Source organism: Symphalangus syndactylus, chromosome X (assembly GCF_028878055.3).
Source record: "Symphalangus syndactylus isolate Jambi chromosome X, NHGRI_mSymSyn1-v2.1_pri, whole genome shotgun sequence".
NCBI lineage: Eukaryota > Metazoa > Chordata > Mammalia > Primates > Hylobatidae > Symphalangus > Symphalangus syndactylus.
In genome coordinates this window covers 75,323,385-75,346,073 of record NC_072447.2, presented here as the reverse complement: position 1 = coordinate 75,346,073, position 22,689 = coordinate 75,323,385, and the positions used below count along the sequence as shown (strand labels likewise).

General features: G+C 40.9%; 1 protein-coding gene across 4 annotated transcripts in view; it reads right to left on the bottom strand.

Annotated features, from left to right (window-relative positions):
* The window catches only part of AR (androgen receptor), a 177,680-nt gene that overhangs the window by 23,720 nt on the left and 131,271 nt on the right, over positions 1-22,689 (bottom strand). For 2 of the 4 annotated variants that reach the window (XM_055267930.2, XM_063634726.1), the window contains exon 3: positions 21,502-21,618. In XM_055267930.2, coding sequence (XP_055123905.1) covers positions 21,502-21,618 — 117 coding nt within the window. Of the gene's footprint in view, positions 1-12,538; positions 12,929-18,016; positions 18,076-21,501; positions 21,619-22,689 lie in introns of those variants that run through there. The other 2 variants (XM_055267932.2, XM_055267931.2) reach the window with 2 other exon arrangements.

The following is a 22,689-nucleotide window of genomic DNA, read 5'->3' as shown; positions in this document are numbered from 1 at the left end:
AAATTGACCACTTAGTTGGAAGTAAAGCACTCCTCAGCAAATGTAAAAGAACAAAAATTATAACAAACTGTCTCTCAGACCACAGTGCAATCAAACTAGAACTCAGGATTAAGAAACTCACTCAAAACCACTCTACTACATGGAAACGGAACAACCTGCTCCTGAATGACTACTGGCTACAGGGTACATAATGAAATGAAAGCAGATATAAAGATGTTCCTTGAAACCAATGAGAACAAAGACACAACATACCAGAATCTCTGGGACACATTTAAAGCACTGTGTAGAGGGAAATTTATAGCACCGAATTCCCACAAGAGAAAGCAGGAAAGATCTAAAATTGACACCCTAACATCACAATTAAAAGAACTAGAGAAGGAAGAGCAAACACATTCAAAAGCTAGCAGAAGGCAAGAAATAACCAAGATCAGAGCAGAATTGAAGGAAATAGAGACACAAAAACCCTTCAAAAAAATCAATGAATCCAGGAGCTGGTTTTTTGAAAAGATCAACAAAATTGATAGACTGCTAGCAAGACGAATAAAGAAGAAAAGAGAGAAGAATCAAATAGATGCAATAAAAATGATAAAGGGGAGATCACCACCGATCCTACAGAAATACAAACCACCATCAGAGAATACTATAAACACCTCTATGCAAATAAACTAGAAAATCTAGAAGAAATGGATACATTCCTGGACACATACACCCTCCAAAGACTAAACCAGGAAGAAGTTGAATCTCTGAATAGACCAATAACAGGCTCTGAAATTGAGGCAATAATTAATAGCATACCAACCAAAAAAAGTCCAGGACCAGATGGATTTCACAGCCGAATTCTACCAGAGGTACAAGGAGGAGCTGGTACCATTCCATCTGAAACTATTCCAATCACTAGAAAAAGAGGGAATCCTCCCTAACTCATTTTATGAGGCCAGCATCATCCTGATAGCAAAGCCTGGCAGAGACACAACAAAAAAAGAGAATTTTAGACCAATATCCTTGATGAACATCGATGCAAAAATCCTCAATAAAATATTGGCAAACCGAATCCAGCAACACATCAAAAAGCTTATCCACCATGATCAAGTGGGCTTCATCCCTGGGATGCAAGGCTGGTTCCACATACGCAAATCAATAAATGTAATCCAGCATACAAACGGAACCAAAGATAAAAAACACATGATTATCTCAATAGATGCAGAAACGGCCTTTGACAAAATTCAACAACCCTTCATGCTAAAAACTCTCAATAAAATAGGTATTGATGGGATGTATCTCAAAATAATAAGAGCTATGTATGACAAACTCACAGCCAATATCATACTGAATGGGCAAAAACTGGAAGCATTCGCTTTGAAAACTGGCACAAGACAGGGATGCCCTCTCTCACCACTCCTATTCAACATAGTGTTGGAAGTTCTGGCCAGGGCAGTCAGGCAGGAGAAGGAAATAAAGGGTATTCGATTAGGAAAAGAGGAAGTCAAATTGTCCCTGTTTGCAGATGACATGATTGTATATCTAGAAAACCCCATTGTCTCAGCCCAAAATCTCCTTAAGCCGATAAGCAACTTCAGCAAAGTCTCAGGATACAAAATCAATGTACAAAAATCACAATCATTCTTATACACCAATAACAGACAGAGAGCCAAATCATGAGTGAACTCCCATTCATAATTGCTTCAAAGAGCATAAAATACCTAGGAATCGAGCTTACAAGGGATGTGAAGGACCTCTTCAAGGAGAACTACAAACCACTGCTCAATGAAATAAAAGAGGATACAAACAAATGGAAGAACATTCCATGCTCATGGGTAGGAAGAATCAATATCGTGAAAATGGCCATACTGCCCAAGGTTATTTATAGATTCAATGCCATCCCCATCAAGCTACCAATGACTTTCTTCACAGAATTGGAAAAAACTACTTTAATGTTCATATGGAACCAAAAAAGAGCCCGCATGGCCAAGACAATCCTAAGCCAAAAGAACAAAGCTGGAGGCATCACGCTACCTGACTTCAAACTATACTACAAGGCTACAGTAACCAAAACAGCATGGTACTGGTACCACAACAGAGATATAGACCAGTGGAACAGAACAGAGCCTTCAGAAAAAATGCTGCATATCTACAACTATGTGATCTTTGACAAACGTGACAAAAACAAGCAATGGGGAAAGGATTCCCTATTTAATAAATGGTGCTGGGAAAACTGGCCAGCCATATGTAGAAAGCTGAAACTGGATCCCTTCCTTACACCTTATACAAAAATTAATTCAAGATGGATTAATGACTTACATGTTAGACTTAAAACCATAAAAACCCTAGAAGAAAACCTAGGCAATACCATTCAAGACATAGGCATGGGCAAGGACTTCATGTCTAAAACACCAAAAGCAATGGCAACAAAAGCCAAAATTGACAAATGGGATCTAATTAAACTAAAGAGCTTCAGCACAGCAAAAGAAACTACCATCAGAGTGAACAGGCAACCTACAGAATGGGAGAAAATTTATTTCCAGCAGAACATAAGACCCACAAAAAAGGGCCTTTGTTTCCTTTGTAACCCCAGAGCCTAGAACTTCACCTGTCCATAGTAAGCATTTAGTAAGTATTTATTGAATGAAGGGGTGACACTGGTACCTTAAAAACAGGATTATAAACTACAGATATAACTAGTGGAATTGGGAAGGGCAACTTGTGGAAAACTTCACAGTTTCTATTAAGAAAGGAGGAAGGTGGATTAAAGACTTACATGTTAGACCTAAAACCATAAAAACCCTAGAAGAAAACCTAGGCATTACTATTCAGGACATAGGTATGGGCAAGGACTTCATGTCTAAAACACCAAAAGCAATGGCAACAAAAACCAAAATTGACAAATGGGATCTAATTAAACTAAAGAGCTTCTGCACGGCAAAGGAAACTACCATCAGAGTGAACAGGCAACCTACAGAATGGGAGAAAATTTTTGCAACCTACTCATCTGACAAAGGGCTAGTATCCAGAATCTACAATGAACTCAAACAAGTTTACAAGAAATAAACAAACAACCCCATCAAAAAGTGGGTGAAGGACATGAACAGGCACTTCTCAAAAGAAGACATTTATGCAGCCAAAAAACACATGAAAAAATGCTCATCATCACTGGCCATCAGAGAAATGCAAATCAGAACCACAATGAGATACCATCTCACACCAGTTAGAATGGCCATCATTAAAAAATCAGGAAACAACAGGTGCTGGAGAGGATGTGGAGACATAGGAACACTTTTACACTGTTGGTGGTACTGTAAACTAGTTCAACCATTGTGGAAGTCAGTGTGGCAATTCCTAAGGATCTAGAACTAGAAATACCATTTGACCTAGCCATCCCATTACTGGGTATATACCCAAAGGATTATAAATCATGCTACTATAAAGACACATGAACACATATGTTTATTTCGGCACTATTCACAATAGCAAAGACTTGGAACCAACCCAAATGTCCAACAACGATAGACTGGATTAAGAAAATGTGATACATATACATCATGGAATACTATGCAGCCATAAAAAATGATGAGTTCATGTCCTTTGTAGGGACATGGATGAAACTGGAAATCATCATTCTCAGCAAACTATCACAAGGACAAAAAGCCAAACACCGCATGTTCTCACTCATAGGTGGGAATTGAACAATAAGAACACATGGACACAGGAAGGGGAACATCACACACCGGGGACTGTTGTGGGGTGGGGGCTGGGGGGAGGGACAGCATTAGGAGATATACCTAATGCTAAATGACGAGTTAATGGGTGCAGCACACCAACATGGCACATGGATACATATGTAAGAAACCTAACTTTGTGCACATGTACCCTAAAACTTAAAGTATAATAGTAACAAAATAAAAAAAATGCACTATAACATACATATTGATTTTTTTATTTTTTAGCAAAGGGGAGAGGAACGATGAAAGGTTGAAATCCTCAATAGTATCAAAGAAGTGAGAGAATCTTTCTGCCTCTACCATCAGTCTGTAAAATGGGAACCATGCTAGGAGACAGCCATTGGAAAGAAATAACATTATTTAAGACAACCACAATAATCCAAAACTCAAACTTTAAGAACCATCTTCCCCATGTGCTCACACACACAATTTAGAGGTCCTTAGGCATCTCGATGTTTACTTTGTACTATTTTTTCCAGTATTTATATAGACAGAAATATAAATAATTGAAAAGGTCATAATTCTGAGGTCTAGCATAAGCAGTTGCACCAAGAAAGACCATAAACCACTTTAATCCCTTTAACATAATAATAATAAATAAGAAAGGTAGAAACCAAAGAGAGAATTTTATTGCTCAATTTAAATCAATGAATACAACAAAACCTACTGCTCATCTGCTTCTGGCTTCTGTGAAAAAAGACACAACCTGGAACTGACATTTTTTTTTAGTTTTTATTTATTTGTTGAAGGAGGATCTTCCTCTGTCACCCAAGCTGGAGAGCAGTGGCACTATCAAAGCTCACTGTAGCCTCAACTTCCTGGGCTCGAGCAATTCTCCCTGCTCAGTTTCCCAAGTAGCTGGGACCAGAGGTGTACACTACCACTCCTGGTTAACATTTTTTGTAGAGATGGGATCTCACTATGTTGTCCAGGCTGGACTCAAACTCCTGGCCTTAAGCAATCCTCCCATCTCGGCCTCCCAAAGTGCTGGGATTACAGGCGTGAGCCACCACACCCAGCCTGGAACTGACTTTTAGTTTTAATTAGAAAAAGAAGTCCTTCAATGCAAACTCCAGTCATGGCGTCACTCAATAAATCACTGCAAGAATGGATTACATGTCTGGACCAACAACTAGGGTAGGGAAGAAGAAAATGGTGGGGTTGGTGTTGCAAGAGGAACACAGAAGAACTCAGGGGAAAATAACAAGGAAGCCTGGAAAACCAGCCCTGAGTGCAAGATGACTTTGTCCAGCAATCATTTCTGCAGGGCTTTGGCACAGCCAGTAATAAGGAGATATGCATAGCCACTGCCAACACCCACATCCCACCAAAGGCACAGGCTGCAAGGTATGATCTGGGCCAAGACCATCTTCTTGAGTTAGAGGCCTGGACCCCACAATAACTTGTCATTTGGTGAACTTATTGCAAACATGAGTTCTTGGACACAGCTCCACAGACTGGTGGCCTACAGGATCTGCTCCCCTGCTACAGTTCCTACAGAAAGACCCCATCTTCCCCATTACTGGACCTTTCTAGCTTTGAGCTCAGGAGTTGCCAGACCATTTAGTCCCCTTAAGGGTAACTACTAATTTTTTCAGGGCCTTCGTCGTGCCTCGCTTCATCACATTACATCACTTAATTCCACATGATCTTAGGAGGTTAAAGATATTTCTTATCCCTATTTTACAGATGAATAAACTGAGGTAACATAGCTATCAAAAAAGTGAGAACCCAATCATCTGAACCTCATCTTCTGATTATAAAGCCCATATTCTCTCTACTGCCTCCCCAAGGAATCTGAAGCCCTGAACCCTGCTTCTAACTCAAAAGCAGAGTTGAGGAGTGGGGCTGGGGTTATATCATCCCTGCCTCCCTTCTTCACCCTTGACTCAAAACTTCGTAACTAGTATCAAATCCAGAAGGGAATAGACAGGAGGCTATAAGAATACTTCAGTCATCTGCCCAAACTGAAATAGATTTGGGACACTATAGTGGCTTAAAGATTTTCAGCATGACAAAACAGGAAGGGTCCTTAGAAATTATCTTATCCAATGGTGACAGATTCAAAGACCTTCAGGGTCTACATAGGCAATACAGTAGGGTGTGTGTGCATGTGTGTGTGCGTGTGTGTGTGTGTGTATGTGAATGGTTAGTACACTGGTGAATTGGAATGAATGCCTTACTGCCTTCCCATGCTTGTGCATGGGCACATGCCTGCAAGCGTGCATACACACACCTAGAAGGCATTAATAGATTTTTAAAAAATTCCTGAAACTTGTGTATCCCAAAATTGAATTCAGTCCATAGCCACTATTTTGGGACTTTCGACGTTAGTTAGTTTAACTTTTCAAGTTAAAGATGGGGAGGCTGAAGCCAGAGAGGGCAAGGTCACCTAGTGGCAGAGCTGAGATTAGAACCAGGGCTCTAATTCCCAATCCAGAATTCCCTATGTTACGTTGACTCTCTTTTTGACTAACTTATTCCTGCTGTATCTCAGCATGTGTCTCTCTGAGATCCTTCTAGACTTGTACTGTCCAGTATAGTAGCCAACTAGCCACACGTGGGCTACGTAAGTTTAGTTTAATTATTGAACTATAAAATAGAAAGCAAAAATTTTAAAAAATTAAATTAATTACAACATTTAAAAATTAAAAATATAATCCCTCAGTCTCACTAGCCACATTTCCAGTGTTCAAAAGCTACATGTAGTTAGCGGCTGTATTATATTGGACAACATAAGATATAGAAGATTTTCATCATCTCAGAAAGTTCTATTGAATAACGCTGTAAATGTACACTGTTCTCTGGGGCAACTTTCCCATTTGCAATACCCCACTAAAGCTATTGATAAAGAAGAAATGAATCCAAATGAATTATACACAAATGAATCCATGGACTTTTTCAAAAGGTGGAGGGACACGCAGAGCAATTGGTGACAGTGAGATCAGCGAGATATAATCTGTCACCTCGACTTTCCCACCAATGACTCAGATCTCCCTGGGATGATGACTTGTGAACCTAAGCAAACTCATTACAAGTAAGATCAATATGTGCAGAGACTGTGGGAAGAATCCATCAAGATGAAATAATTCCCCTTTCTCCGTATAGTGCCAATGAGAACTTGGCTGGTATTCTCACATCCTCCTCCCCAGGCCTATATGGCATCTGCTTAAGGAAGAGAAGCTGCATTCCCACTTGCCTCCAGGACCCAGGTAGTGTGCTTGTCCCTGTGACCACAGTGGCCCTAGCTGCACCAGGTGTTCTGGCTTCTCTGCCTAAAGAGAGTGACTATACTGAACGTAATTGAAATCAGACTCCATTCATTCTGCTGGGGGATCCTCTGTTCTCTCTGCAGCAGAGACCAGGATGTTGCTAGACGACTTGGAATCCTGGACAATGAGGCTTGCTAGTCTCAGCTGTTACCCAGTATCCAAGGACTTGTTTTCTTCCATGAAGGCCACCCCTATTCCCCTCCTGCCCTCTGCACCTGAGCCCCAGAGTCAAATCTAATTCTTTCATATAAGATACAGGTCAGCTTGCCACTGTGTCAAGGCAGAGACTCACTGGCTTACTTAAATGGAGTGATAAAGCAAGGAGAAAGGGGGCAGTATAAGTGGATAGTTTTAATAGTATGTGAGTTGTTCACTATCTCTGCCCTGTTAGTCTTGGGTCAGAGCAGTGACAAGAAAGGGCCATTGGCAAAGGGCTTTCTAGTCCATACCTCCTCTTTAGGAGATTGTAACACCTGACCTGATATCATGCCTGGATCCTATGGGGAACTAACTTTTCAGCCCTGGGGCATTAGACCCCTGTGGGAGCTATCTCTATAGCACCAGAGAAAAAAATTTCAAATCAGGTTCCATGGATCATTCCTAGGGAGGAGCAGATGTAACCAATCTGTAACTTCTTTAGCATCCTTAACCTTTAGGTACTGTTCCAGTCTCACTCCTGGCCACTCCAAGATAGAGGCCTTCTCAACCATGATCAAGGGATAGGTGAAAGTGGCATGAAGTTTCCAAAGTCTTAGAAAGTTTGAATCCCTCTACCTAAGGTCAAAGATGTGATGTTTCTGTTCTCCCTATCTCACTATGAAATTTGACACATGAAAAGAATCAACATCTGTAGTAGGCTGACTTCTAAGACGGCCCCCGAGATTCTGAGACCTTAGCTTACACATCCTTCCTTCCAGTCATTCAGTCAAGCACTAACCTAGATGCTGTTGTAAAAAGACTAGGTAGATGTAATGAAGGTGCTAATTCAGTTGAATTTGAAGAGTGGTTATTCTTGATGTACCTGACCTCATCAGGTGAGCCCTTACGGGACTGGGATCCTCCAGGAAAGACATCCGTAGAGTGAGAAACATTCAACACAAGGAAGAGTCTCTGTTGCTGGCTTTGAAGGTGTTGGGGGTCCACATGACAAGGACAGAGGGCAGCCTCCAGTGGCTGAGAATGGCCCTTGGCTGGTAGCCAGAAAGGAAGTTGGAGCCTTAGTCCTACAACCACAAATAACTGAATCCTGCAATAATTACATGAGCTTGGAAAAGAACCCTGAGCTTCAGATTAGAATGCATCCTGGTAAACACATCAGTTTCATCCTTCAGAGACCCTGAACTGAGAATCTAGCCATGCTGTGCCAGACTTCTGACTTACAAAACAGTGAGCTGATAAATGTTTGAAGCTGCTAAATTTGTGGCAATGTGTTATGCAGTAATAGAAAACGAATACATCTTCCTTGTAAGGAACTGTGGTGTAGGGCTCTGTAGTCCAACAATCTTGCATTCAAATCCCAGCTCCGTTAATTACTACCTTAATGACTTTGAGGTCTTTGTTTAGCTTCTCTGAGATTTAGTTTCCTCATTTATAAAATGAATGTGCTGCCACCTATCTCTTAGGACACTTATGAGTACTAAATGAGAGGATGCTTGGGACATAGTGAACCCTCCAAACTAGTTTCCACTCTCCATCCATTCCTAAAGATTAACTAGTGAATGGCTTGCAGGGGCCCTAACTCAGGCATGAAGAATGGCAGGAAGCAGGATTGACAGGGGTCCAGACACAGCAGGGAAGGCAAGGGTGAGACAGTATGAAACAAAAAAAATAACTGAGGTTCTTCCACACATGAATGCCTGTGAAACTAAATTCTGATCTTAAATCTAATTCTAAACACTAAGTAAACATAAAGGTGTGTTTGGTGTAGGGCTACAAATTCTTCGTGAAGCTAGACTAGGCTATATTTTTGTGAATGCATGTGAGTATGTGTGTATGTGCAGTGCTTATATATTGCAATGCTTAAATCTAAAAGTCATAAACTCAAATACCTTCACAAGTCAGGCATACACACAAATGAGTAAAAAAGCCTGGCAAACATAAATAGGGAGGGCTGGGGACAATGACAGTGATTGATGCCCTGCCTAGGGGCAGTCTATGTCAATTTTCTAAACAAACACTGTGCTGGACAAACAGAATTCTGCAGGTGAATTCTGGCTCTGGGAAAGCCAGTTTGTGGCCTCTAGCTTAAATCATGCCAGCCATCTTTCCATATACTAGGATTAGAGTCAAGGGACCTTACTGTGTAACTTTAGGATTAGAAGGTCAGAGGAATACTGGATTGTGAGTCAGGGGAGCTAACTGTGGGGCCTCAGGGACACTTTTCCCTTTGGCTTTTAGTTTCCTTACATATGTATAGAGTAGTAGTTAAGAGCAAATATTCTGGAGTCAGCCTGCCTCATTTGTAACTCCTGCTCTATCGCTGACTAGCTGTGTGACTTTGGGCAAGACTTAGCCTCTCGGTACCTCAGTTAACTAATTTGTAAAATGGGGATAATATCATTACTTAATTCATAAGTTTGTTATGAGGGATAAAGACACTGTGGTGTTGTCTGAGAGTAGAAGGCAGATTCTGTACCACCAGGACTCCAAGATTAAAGCATGGTGAAAAAGTGCACTGAACTCCAGGAGGCAGAATGCAATAATGGCACTGAAGTTCTAAAATGCTTTTCACATAAAAGGCTTATTATTCTTGATGGTGGTATTCAGAGTCTTATGGGATGTGTGACCTTGAACAGAGCTCTTGATTTCCCCTACACCTCAGTTTTTCTCATCTGTATAATGGTGATGATATGACTGGACTACTGCATAGGACTATTTTTAGGAGGAAATGAGATGAATCCAGTGAATGAATGAATCCTGTGATGAATCCTGTGGCAGTGTATGCTAATGGGCAGGTTCTGACTTTTTCCAAGAGTGGATCTCTAGCTAGAAATCACTCTGAAAGACTGCTTATGGTGGTAAACTGTGAAAAGTATAACCTTCCATCTTGGGCAACTGGTCTCAAGTCAAAGGTTGAGAGTCAAGCTGGCAGGTTTCAGAATCTTAAGATAATAACAGATCTACCTCACAAGGTTGTTGTGATTTTTCAGATGAGTATGTGTGTAAGATGCTTAGAACAGAGTAAATTCTGTAAGCCAATCAATGATGTTTTTTACTATTGCTAGTTACTGAGCCCCACATTCTCCACTTCATGACCTTTACCCCAAGCAGGTGAACTTTCCGAAAAAGTGAACTGATGAAACAAACAGAGTTTCACAAGGACTGAAATGTAACATAAGAGAGACTTGGCAGAGCCCCAAGAGTCCTATAAGTCCTGTAAGTTTTTTCGAGGGTTCCTGAGAGGGGGCAAAGTGGGCCTGAGCATGTGGCTCCAAGCACCCCACTTCCTTTCAAACAAGAACAGCAGCATTTTATTCTGTACTTATATTTGGGACTCTGCATCAAATTTTGTTTGAAGAAAAGAATCCATTTCCAAAAAACAGTTCAAAGGCCTTGGATCTTGTCTATCCCTTCCTTTCCCCTCCAAACCAATTCTTAAAGACTGTTCAGACTGAAGAGCAAAGGTTAAGTCATGCCCAAGGTCACACAGCTAGATAATGGTAGAGCAGGAGCTAAAACTAAGGTATCCTGACTTCCAGGGTGGTGCTACTCTTTATATTTCATCAGGTTGAATAGCATCTTACTGGAGAGAAGGATCAGTGGTGGGAAATGGAAATAGGTGAGGAAGAACTAGGACAGGGATGAGAAGCAGGGAGCAGAGCCAATCCTTGGCAGGTATGGAGTGAGGGATTAGTAGGGAGTGCAACCAAATGGGATTAATAAGTGCATGCCAAATTCCCCCAGGCAAGAAGTCTCCTTGATTCTTTCCCCCAAGTCTCCATTCCCCTCCCAGCCCCAATTCTGGGTCAGAGAAATGGCCAGGCGAAAGAATATCAAATTTTATCTTTCAAGGTTTATGTTGGACTATTTAGTCTAATGGTTTTTAGTTCATGGAGGAGTAAACATAATTAATGATAGAATGATATGCAATGCTGCACATCCTTGCCAAAGCACAGGATCTGGCAGAAACTGTCTCCAAGTCTCTTCTCTCTGACTACTGAGCCAGAAGAAAGGGGCTCACTGTCCAGATACCATCCTGAGTGAGGGACAAAAGATTTTACCAAAAACCTGCTCATATGAAATTGCAGAGCCTGGAAATGCTTTCGAATACCAGGCTTTTCCACTGAAAAAAGTAACTACATGATTTTAGAGCATACATGCTTTTACAATTACATTTAAACTGACATTAAAAACAAATGTGAAACAGTCCAAGCTGAACAGGTCAGCATGACCTGGAAAGCAAACGAGAGAGAAAAAAAAAAAAGGAAAAAAAAAAAAAGAAAAAAGATCCAATGTTAACAGCATTAATTCTCTCAGTCTGTTGTAAATAAGAAAATACGATTGGTGTATTAATGGCTTTATTAAGGGAAAATTTCACTAGCAGAAATATGCAACATTCAAACAAATAGAAAGCAGTTAAAAATAAACCTCATTAGCCTTTCAATCCACATTAGGGAACTTCTTGTTGGTCTGGATATTAAAATTCTGCCCTGAGAAAGGGGAAACTCCCCTCTTGAAGTCCTTCCTTGGCTTTTCTCCAGAATGTTGCTGAGTCTGGGGAAAGAGAAAGAAGTGTGTGTATGTGTGTGTGTGTGTGTGTGTGAGAGAGAGAGAGTGTGTGTGTGTGTGTGAGGGGGAGAGAGAGTGTGTGTGTGTGTGTGTGTGTATGTGGGAGAGAGAGAGAGAGAGTGTGTGTGTGTGTGTGTGTGTATGTTTAGACAGACTGGAGAAGAAGGTGGGAAAGACAGGCCCCAGGCAAGTCAGGGAGAGTGCTTCTGACTCTCATATGTATCTTTCCCTGGCTTCACAGACTCCACTTCTCCACTAGAAAGAAACTGGTGTCAATATGGAAGCTTTGGAGCAGAGAGAGGACAAGATATTCCAAACTCTAAGTGATTCTTCTTTGACATCGATACAATGTTTGAGTCTGGCTTGGGAGAAGAATGAGAGGCCTCACAACTGACGAAGAGAAGCATGTGATGTGAGAGAGGAATCAAGGAGTGTGGCTACAGTAAGGCTAGATGTAAGAGGGAAAGTCTGACTCTAGTCTCTCAGTGTGTTTGAAGAGGGGTTGGCTGGCTTCTTCTCCCGGAGAAGCAGAATCTGGTCCTTGTTTACTGAACTTCTGTGGATCAGCTACTACTTTCAGCTCAGTGACAGGGCCTGAGGCTAAGATCTAGGTCATTGGCAGGGATCCAGAAGGCTAGAACCTAAGGGGGAAATATGAATTGCCTAATACACAAATAAAGATGGCCACAGGAACCTCAGACAGACACAGCTGCTTCTTGTCCAAGGTGACACCTTGAGTCCCATCAGCAAAGTTTCTTCCTGGCAGCACACCACGAAAAGCAAGCGACTGAGCCAGAGCTTCACTGCATCTGCCTGAGTCAGTGCCTGGCGCCCATCATATGTGATCAAGAACAATCAAAAAGCACTTTGCCAATGCCAAGCCACATTACAGGAAACAATAATCATGATACTCACAACTACATGAATGGTAACCACTATTACTTCTACAGCCCGTCCTCACAACATCCCTGTGAGGTAGGAAAACACTATTGGTCCCGTTGGAGGGAGTCAGCAATCAAGAGAATAGCCCCCAACCCCAAAGTCAAAGTCTGTGTTGAGAAGCAAAAACCTAAGCTCCTAAGCCTCAGACTCCAGGTTTCTCCAGACTATCCACTAGAGCCCTCTAGAGCCCTCATTTTGAACGAGGCAAGTCAGCCTTTCTTCAGGGTCTGGTCATTTTGAGATGCTTGCAATTGCCAACCCGGAATTTTTCTAGTATGAAAGAGAGACATTGTTGACTGTAGCAGTCTAAATATGGGCTTGTATCTAGCAGGCTCCATAATCAGATGCCTAAGCCAGGTCCTCTAACATAGGAAGCAGCATGTAAAGTTGAGAAGGTGGGTGGTTGCCATTTTTACTGGGGGTTTCTCTTTTCCTATCTACTTGTAAGACAGAGGTGAGATGGGGAAATAGAAAATTGTTTACTTGGAGTTTTTTCTTCTTTTCTGCTTTATTGACAAATATACTATATATATATATATATATATATATATATATATACATATATATGTGTGTGTGCATCTCTCTGAACACAGTGGACAAGAAATGTGTGTGTGAGGGGGTGGGGTGGGGAGTGGGAAGATGTAGGAGAAGAGAAGGGAGGTAGAATTTAAGTTACAGTCACTCAGAGACCAAGAAAGACTGCTTGTTGGAGTCTGCTGAATTTCTTGCAGCAGCCAAACAATTGTAGAATACTACAAGCATTATTACTCAGACTGGAGATGAGAATGCTTTGAAATTAATGTCTGTGTGCCTAACAGCTCACTAATCAAAGCTTCTATGTCTCATTTTCCACCCTGAGGAGAGTCATCAGTCTCTTTCGGTTTCATTGTGGCCAACATGACACTTCACTGCACAAGCTTGGGCTGGTGACTTTTCATCTTGGTCAAGATGCAGATTTTCTTCTTAGATCCAAATGCCAGTCCAAGTTTTCTGCAGGTGCTCGGTGCTTACATGTTTTTAATTGTTGACTGCTAGAGGGCTGAAATGTCCCTCAACAATCAATTTTTACTTCAGCCACAGGGGCATTGGTTCCATGGGGTATTAAGCAAGGGAAAATATATTTCTATGCCTTGGATGAGATATAAAAAGTATCACAAGGTTGAACTGGACCGAGAAGAATGGAACCTGATTCCAAAAAAGGTGATGCAGGATAGCGATTCCATTTCCTGTTTACTTCCTAGATATCTGTTGTCATAGAAATATTAATAACAGATGAGCTGAAGGCTCTACCGGTTTCTGGGTGGCTGTGTGTTTTTCCCTTAGTTCTACTTCTTAACAACATGATCCCAAAAGATGTGCAAATGTCTCTAAAAAGCAGCTTGCTCAGGTAAGTTGTCGATGTATGTGTTCAGTATAAAAAGAAAATATTTTACATTTTTGTGATCTTAAGGAACATATCCCACAATCTCTAAAAAGTGACACTCTTTTTAAATAATAAATAATAAAATGGTTTTAAACAAACAGGTTACCAACGAAAGTGAAGCTTTTTTCCTGAATTATTATATTTGTAAAACACTTGCCTTTGTATATATGGCCTATTGTGTGCTGTGTACTCAGTTTTCTGCCTACTACCTTCGGAAAATATTGCCTATGACATCATCTTGCTCTCTCAAGAGCAACTGAGGGATTTTGGAGCACTCACAGTAAAAGTAAACAACAATAAAATCTTTCTATTGCTATTACACTTTAAAAACTCAAGGATTTAAGTAGAAATTTTACAAGGAGGTACTCATTCAAGTATCAGATATGCGGTATCATTAATTTTTATGATTAGAAAAATTTACTTCTCTTTAACCATAGTTCTGTAAGAACAAATGCTCAGAGACAGAGTACAACATATATGTGCTATCCCAGATAATTTGGTTTGGAGGAATTAAGAGATGGAGTCTCTGTTTTTTCCATATGCAAATTCCCTTAAGAACTACAGTTAGAGAGACATAAAGCTTTTCCCCTCCAAAGTGTCACCAAATATGTATGTAACCAATTTAGGGATGACGATTTAGGTCATGGAGTGGAAACTTCAAGGGTTGTTTCAAGGGTAATTTACAGACCAAAGAACAAAGAAACAAGAACCAAAAGCCACACTGTAACAGCAGAGAGAGAGAGAACAGACCCCAGTGGTGACTGGGAGCACAAACAAAGACCATTTTTCATCCACAAAAGAAGGGCTGAAGGGTACGGTGATATTGATTGTGTGCCTATTGTGTACCGGTTTCTCTACGTACTTACAACAATGCCGTAAAAAAGATTTTATTATTCCCACAGTGTGGGTGGAGAAACTGAGGCTCAGAGAGGTCCGGTGATTTGCCCAAGGTCATCAAGATAGTAAGTGACAGAACCAAGACTAGAAACAAGGCCTCTCTGTATATGAGTCTATTGTACTATTTCCACTATACCACAGGACGTCTTAAAACAAAAACCAACCAAACAAAAAAATCCCCAGAGTTTCAAAGTGCTGAGTCACACGTTGCACATGTTGATGCCAAAATTTATAGAGTAATTCTGCTCCTTGGTGCACACCTGAGTTACGCAGATCAGCCAAAGCACTCAGCTATCAAAGAATTGTGTGTAGGAAGCAGCACTTCTCAGAAATGAGACTTACCACTTGCATCACCAGCCTGAGGGTCTTTAGAATTCTAGTCTAGAGAGTCAAAGGAGAATGGAAGAAATCCCAGCGACCGAGTTCCACATTGTTAATTCTTTATGACACTCTGCTGCCTGCTGAACAGGAGGTAGAGGGGATTCAATCATTGGATGGTTTCTACAAATCTGTGATTTCTAGGCCTTCTACTTTAGCAATGAGGTTATGTGGTAGCACTGTGATGGGGTTCTGAGTAAATGTCAAAATGTTGGTCAGACAGTGTATAAAAGGACTATTAAATTCTACAGCAGAATGTCTAGATATTCAAAATATTAAATGATCATTCTGCATGATGCTGGAAGTCACTATATTTCTTAGAAATAACTTCTTTAGCACAATCCTTAGGTCAGGAATATGTACCTGCAGACATTAGATAACTTGGGCAATAACCATGCTTTGGCCTAGGACAGTTTTGCATCCTATCCTTTGTGTATGACAACAATGTTACAGACCCAACATGATTAACTTTAGTGGCTTTAGTAGCTAATAGCATAATAGCATAATTTTACGCACCATGTGGTAAGGATGGTCTGCTTTTGATCATTAATGCATTATTGACTGGTTCTTAATGACACATACATCTGCAAAATGATGACCTGAGCTAGAGGTATTCTCTGCCTACAGGATAGAGTTTTTATCTATACCCAAGTTTTTGAAAGTGTATTCCAGAGAACAGTGGTTTTGTAGGATAACAGGTGTTATGTGAATAAATGAGGTTCTGTGGTTGAATCAACTTCGGGAATCCTGAGTTACAAAGCTCCTCGGTTACTTTACCGCAGTATTCACCAGGACCTGCAATATGCTAATAAGGATTGTAAATCTTCCTGAGCAGGACCATAATATGCAAGTTTCCCTCACTTATTTGACAATAGAAATCATATTTTTCGTGGAACATGTCATGGAACAAGTTTTCTCAGAACACATACCGGTAAACACTGGCCTAGACCAAGGAAACTGGCTTTTGGTATGAGTGTAGGCCTCTTATACAAGCCAGTTGCCTCAGTCTAAACCAGTACTTCTTCATATACGTGGGCAGTACTTGCAGGTAACAACCCAAATGGAGGCAACTAGCCCCAGGAACAAATCCTAGGTGTTTAGCAAAATTTGATGCTAGAAATTTCTCTCTAGCTGGCCTTTCTAAAATTGTCTCACTTTCTAAAATTTAAGCCCTCATCAACAAAACATTTGTGCTGCTGCCAGTTTTCTTTAAAGAAACATGCAGATAAAAAAAAATATGTCATCATGCCTGTCCCATGCTCACAGATTTTCAACTGCTTGAAGTCTAAACTACCTAGTATAATAACCAAGTTTGCTTTCCATGTGGTTTCAGCTTGCCTTTACCATTTCCCCAGCTCTGGCCATGTTAAACCAATTGCTGTTCCTCAAACCCTCAATGCATTTTGTTCATGTCTCTGTGCCTTTATTCAAACTGTACCCTTTGCCTTGGATGTCCTTTTCCTTCCATCTCACTAAACTTCTTCCAAGTGATTTCTTATTTTTCCTTTATGGCTAAGGTATATTCCTCATTACTGCCTTTCTCTTCTTGCTTAAATTTTTGAGGAAAGGAATAATATCTTATTCAGTTCTGCTTCCCCAAAATGCCTAGCAGAGTGTCTGGCACATAGTTGGTACTCAATAAATATTAGCTAAATGAATAAATAGGTGAGTAAATGGATGAAAAGATGAAAGCATGAGCTTCTTGGCTGGCTGGAAGGATGGATGGATAGATACATGGATGAATAAATGCTGTGAAGAGCCATGCCATGAATAGTAATTCAGCAGCGAAATCACTCTGTTGCATTCAGGACATGGGATCCTGAGGTAGCAATGTTGGGATGCTCTTGAACATGGGGAATGATGAGACAGCTGGCATCAGGGCTGTCTTCAACAACAGAAACTGCAAGGATGTTCATAGCGTCCATAACGACATCAGACCATGGCCATAGGCTCCTTGAGCCATCCTTTTAACTAGATAATTCATAGAGGTTGTCAAAACCTGTAGATATGTTAAGTTTTTATTCTCAGATGCAGAGTTCAGTCTCCTAGTAGGAAAGATACTTCTCAAATATGCTAGACGAATCTGTGAAGGAAATGCTGCACACCTCAGGTTCTCACATGGTCTAGGACTCCGCGTTCCTTCTCTTCTTCCAGGGTTTGGTTGCTACCTGAAATTTCTGAAAGGCCTACTACCTTCCATGGTCCAGGAGAGGAAGGAATCAACAGGGACCAACACCATTTACTAAATGCTGATAACTCAAGAGTTGCAAAACACAGAAATAAATCATGTTTGGGGAGGAATAGGAGAGAAAGTGGGAAGGAGGAAAGGGTCAGGGGGGAAGATGGCAGGAAGGGCACTTCTTTCTTTTTCATTCCATCTTGGAAACAAGGAGTGTACCCTTGGAAAGTGCGGAGAAAAATGAGAGATGGCTTTACATTTATCCTAACTATAGACTGTGAGAAAGCCACAGCTAATTCACTGGAGGGAAGGTCCTCATTTGGACTTTTTTTGTGTTTTCTGAAATGAAAAGTAGTCAAGGGATTTAAATTCTTCAAGCAATTAACAATATGTGGTTTTCAAATGCAGCCAGGAATGAATCATCTACAAAGACAGGCTTATCTCTGTTGTGGATGAGCAGCTGAGAGTCTGAAGGTAGTCTTTAAGGAAGCCATTCTGAGACTCCAACCACCCTCAAGATTCTTTCAGAAACAACAGCTGCTAGAAAAAAAAGCAAGGAACAGGTAGGTAGGCCTGGAAGCAGGAAACAAAAAGCTATATCTATTAAGTATCTCTGAGCTGAAGAGATTCCATCACCAAACAGTGAATGAAACACTATAGAGAAAGCCAGATTAGAGATATTGAGGCCTCAAGACCAAGCAGCCATCAGCTGAAGAGTGCCAGCTCCTTTAAGATAGAGACAGCCCTTCTGCCCTCCACTCCCTCAATAATCTGTCTAGTCTACTTTTAGACAGATATCTTAAGTAGGAATGAATGGAGGTAGATACAATTACGATGTATCAAAGCACTGAAGTCTCACTATCTATACTTCTGGGAGCAGGGAACAGACAATCTAAGAAAGGGCTGAAAAACAATCCTTTCTGTGTGGCTTTTTACATAGAATCACAAAATGCTAGCACCAGAAAGGTCCTTGGTGAAGCCCACAATTCCAGTTCTATGATGGGAAAACCAAGCATCAGAGAAGAGAAGGGACTTGACCAAGGCCACATTCCTAGTTGCCATTTTGGAATATATTATATAATTTTGATTTGAGTGATGGGAATCAGGAGATAAAATTATATGAATTCTTCTTCAAGGTAATCAATATGTCTATGCTAAATCCAAATCTGATGAAAATGGAAGTCTACTCCTTAAGGAATAGACAAGGGCCACTTTGTATTGACACTTTCCTTTCCATTGTTTGAGTAAAGGTGTGCTGTGCATTGAATGTGTAAGTTAACAATAAACTTGGGAGGGGGTTGTGTCAGTAGGGCAGGGAACATGGAGATAAGTTCATTCAGCAAAATGGAAAGATTTGCTCTTCAAGCAGTGATTTAAGAAGGTAACCAATTGGGTTTTTACTGGCATGGTATTTGAACATAGCATATGATTCCCTTAATTACTAAAATTAGCTTCTGAACAGGATCCTGGTGGTACTTTTTGGTTTGAGATAATCAAGAGTGTTTTCTGGCGATTCTCTGCCTGTTGGTGCTGTTACATATTATATGGCATACCAAGTTACTTAGGGTAAAAGCCATCGGGAAGTGCTGTGTTACAGACTTTCCAGCTAAATTACTAGTGACCTCAATGTCATATTAAGCCCTCATATTTGTCTAGCATTTTGCTATTTATCAAAGATGTTCACATTCATCATGTCATCCGATCCTCATTATAACTCTATGAGGATGGTATTTCTAAATCACAGACGAAGAAATTGAGGCTCAGAAGGGCACACAGTAAATAAAGGAGCTGAGCCTTTAAACTAGATCTGCCTGACTCTAAAGGCAAGGCCATTTACACAATATCAAGAATCCTGGTATCTTGTGAACACTTCCTGAAGTTTGCCAGCCTCAAGCTCTAATGCCTAGCATGGTGCCTTGTACATGGAAAACACTCAAAATATCATGGGCCTGCAACTGAAATGAAGGCCAGTCACAGCACTTCTCAGCTTGTCTTCATTGTGTTCACCAAGCCCACTCAAATTTGAGTACTATATCAATGAACCAATTTGAAAATGTACTGAACCACTGTCACCAATAAATTAATTTACAAACCTGCATCTGACTGCTATATAGTATAGTGAAATTATCTGTTATACACAGGCTCCTTTTCAAAAGTGGTTCACTGTAATCACGTCACAGGCTGCTTTATAATGGAGAATGTTGGCTGAGACATGGAATTAATGTTAAGATTTGCACCCAAATGTTATGAGGACTTTTGTTACCATTAAACTTTACCTGCATCAAAGTGGACTTGCAATTCATATCACCAGATGGCAAGCCAAGAGGTTCCCTACTTGACAGTCCCTATCTCTTATACTATACATAATTCACAGAAGGCTAAATAATTGACAGTTGAGTGTATAAGAACCCTCAACAAGGGGCTGCAACATTCATATGGAGAACATTTTCTCTTGTCAATCACTTTGTCACCCTTCCTGCCTTTGCCTCCGCACTCCCTGACCCCAGTCCTACTTCTTCTCCACTGTAGACCTCAATTGTTGGATTTTTTGGGGGTGCACCAAGCAAACCAAAACAAGGTTGAGTTTTCTCAGATATCTGAGTCTCATTTGATGTGGATGCTTGGAAAGCCACTCACAGAACATCTACCTGTGATGTTTGGGAGTACTGGATGCTTTTTGAGATGATTCTTTTGAAATTGTCTCTCATCCAGCCTGGGTCAATTCATGTGAGGTACTTTGTTCTGTTTAAATAACACTACTGCCCTGTGACGATGGGGAGGATATAGTTATCTATATGAAGATCCACACATGGCCCTGCTCCAGGATAAGAGAACTAGTTGTTGTCTATAAATGTGCACGTAGGCAGACAAGGTATTGAACACCTCACAGAAAGCCAGAGATAGACAACTGGTCTAGATTAGCCTTAAAAGGGGAGGGGAGAGGGTTGGATTCTTGGCACTTGGGTTTTCCAGGCTAATAATGAATAATTGGGTATGAGGCTACAGTTGCAGGCACTCAGAAATAGGCTTGCCTTTCTTCAAATTCCATTTCCAAATCGAAGTAGATTAATGATCTTGTTTTTCTCATGAAAGACACATCTTTTTGGAAGCAGCAGGCAGCAGCGAGGACCCTGGCATTGGGCAGATGTAAACATGAAGAGATGGGGGAGTTTGGAGAGGGAAAATAAAAGTGTCAATCAACTGATGTCAAGCCTTTCTGGAATGGTGACAACACTCATGGTAGACAGGTTTGTGGGACAGAGAGCCTTATGATAGAGGAATGCCCTTGAAAGAGTTGTATCTTCCTTCTAGCATGTTACTGTGCTACTGAAAAAAAATGCTTTTGGAAATGATCAACAGCTTTACAAAGAAAAGGAAATTATTAAAACACCTGTTCATCTTTGGGAGAGATAGGATAGGAAATTGGCTCTGTGTGGCAGCCTAGTCACAGGCTCCAAAGAGAAGTAGCTTCTCATTCGAGGTGGCCGGCCCTACAACATAGGCAGCAGTTAGCTGAGGGATATTCCCAGGTGTTCAGGTTCAGCCTGTGCCTGGGTCGTCCTGCGCCTATGCCTGGGTCATCCTGCACCTCTGACTGTTCTGGATTTCTTAGTTCTCTCATCCTAGCTACCATTGAACAACATCAGGCCGGTATCATTAAGTCCCCTGGGGGCTCTGCCCAGTCAGATGCATCCTCACTCACCCTCTGTTGGCTCCTGATCCCTGCTTCACACCGCCTGCTCTAATGCTGAGCCCCGGAATGGGGATTGGTATAGGTAAGGATTAAAAAAAAGGCACCAGCTGGCTGATGGCCACGTTGGCTATGAAAGGGTCAGCCTGTGTCTAGAGCATGCCTGGTCCCCTTGGAAGCATCAAAGAAGAAAGTCTAGTTTAAAGAGAGACTAGAAAATGAGGGAGGAAAGGGGGAGAGAGGAAGGAGGAGGAAGAGAAAGAAAAGTATCTTACCTCCCAGAGTCATCCCTGCTTCATAACATTTCCGAAGACGACAAGATGGACAATTTTTCCTTCGGAATTTATCAATAGTGCAATCATTTCTGCTGGCACACAGGTACTTCTGTTTCCCTGGGAGAACAAATACAAAAGTTGATAGACCTGTTAATGAGTTTCCAGAGTCTCTTTCTTCGGGTATTTCTAGAACAGAAAAGATATGAAATTATATCCTACCACATGAAGAAAAGGGGACAGAGTATGGCACCAAACAATTTGATCATACAGAACCTAAATATTAAAACAGTTTAATTTGGCACTATATTGTTTGATTTCCATTGGTGTTTTTCTAGGGATGAACAATTCAGATCCTGATGATATCTCCATTATTAGGACTACTCAATGGTTTTTAAAATAAGATGCTCTACTTTTACCAAAAGCTAGAAATGCCCATGAGAAAATGAGCCATTGTGGAACTTGTCACCCCTTTAGCATGGCGTAGAAGAGATTTGAACTCAGTCAATGTTTCTTCCTATTGATACCTGTAATCATGCATAGAATTACACTCGAGCTAATAAGATGTTTATTTTTCATAATATTAGTACAGGAAAACTTCTACAAAAGATAACTCCATGGGATTTCTAACTATTTTTAGATTGCTGGTGATCGTACCCCCAGTCTTGCAGGTTATAAAAATCAGAGCTAAAGCCCACTCTATGTAGTGAATCACAGCAAGTAAAAGGAAGTTCGATGAAGCCAACAGAGGAACAAAGATCACTGTCATGCACACCTGGAGTTGTCACAGATACACAGAAGTGCACACACATACACATGCTCAGACCTAGAGATCCTCAGAATTACAGCTGCTCAAACATATTTTGCTCAATACTTTGCTCCTTTATGCTGGCACAATCCTGGCACACAGCAGGCTCTCAACAAATGTGGATTGACTGACTAAACATGTAAATACAGCAGATGGATGCACAGACACACAGAGTCACCAGCAGGAATAGGCAAAAACACATCCTTGGCTGCTCTGAAACACGCAGAACTTCTCATGCTTACAACCCTGCTCTAGCTTCAGCTTCTGCATCCCTTCACTCCTTTCTGTCTCTAAGTCCCTGGTATTTTTTCCTCAAATTTATTGCTGTGCTTTGACTTACTGGATAGACTGGGATTTTAGGGAAGCTTCTTTAAGCAGAGGAA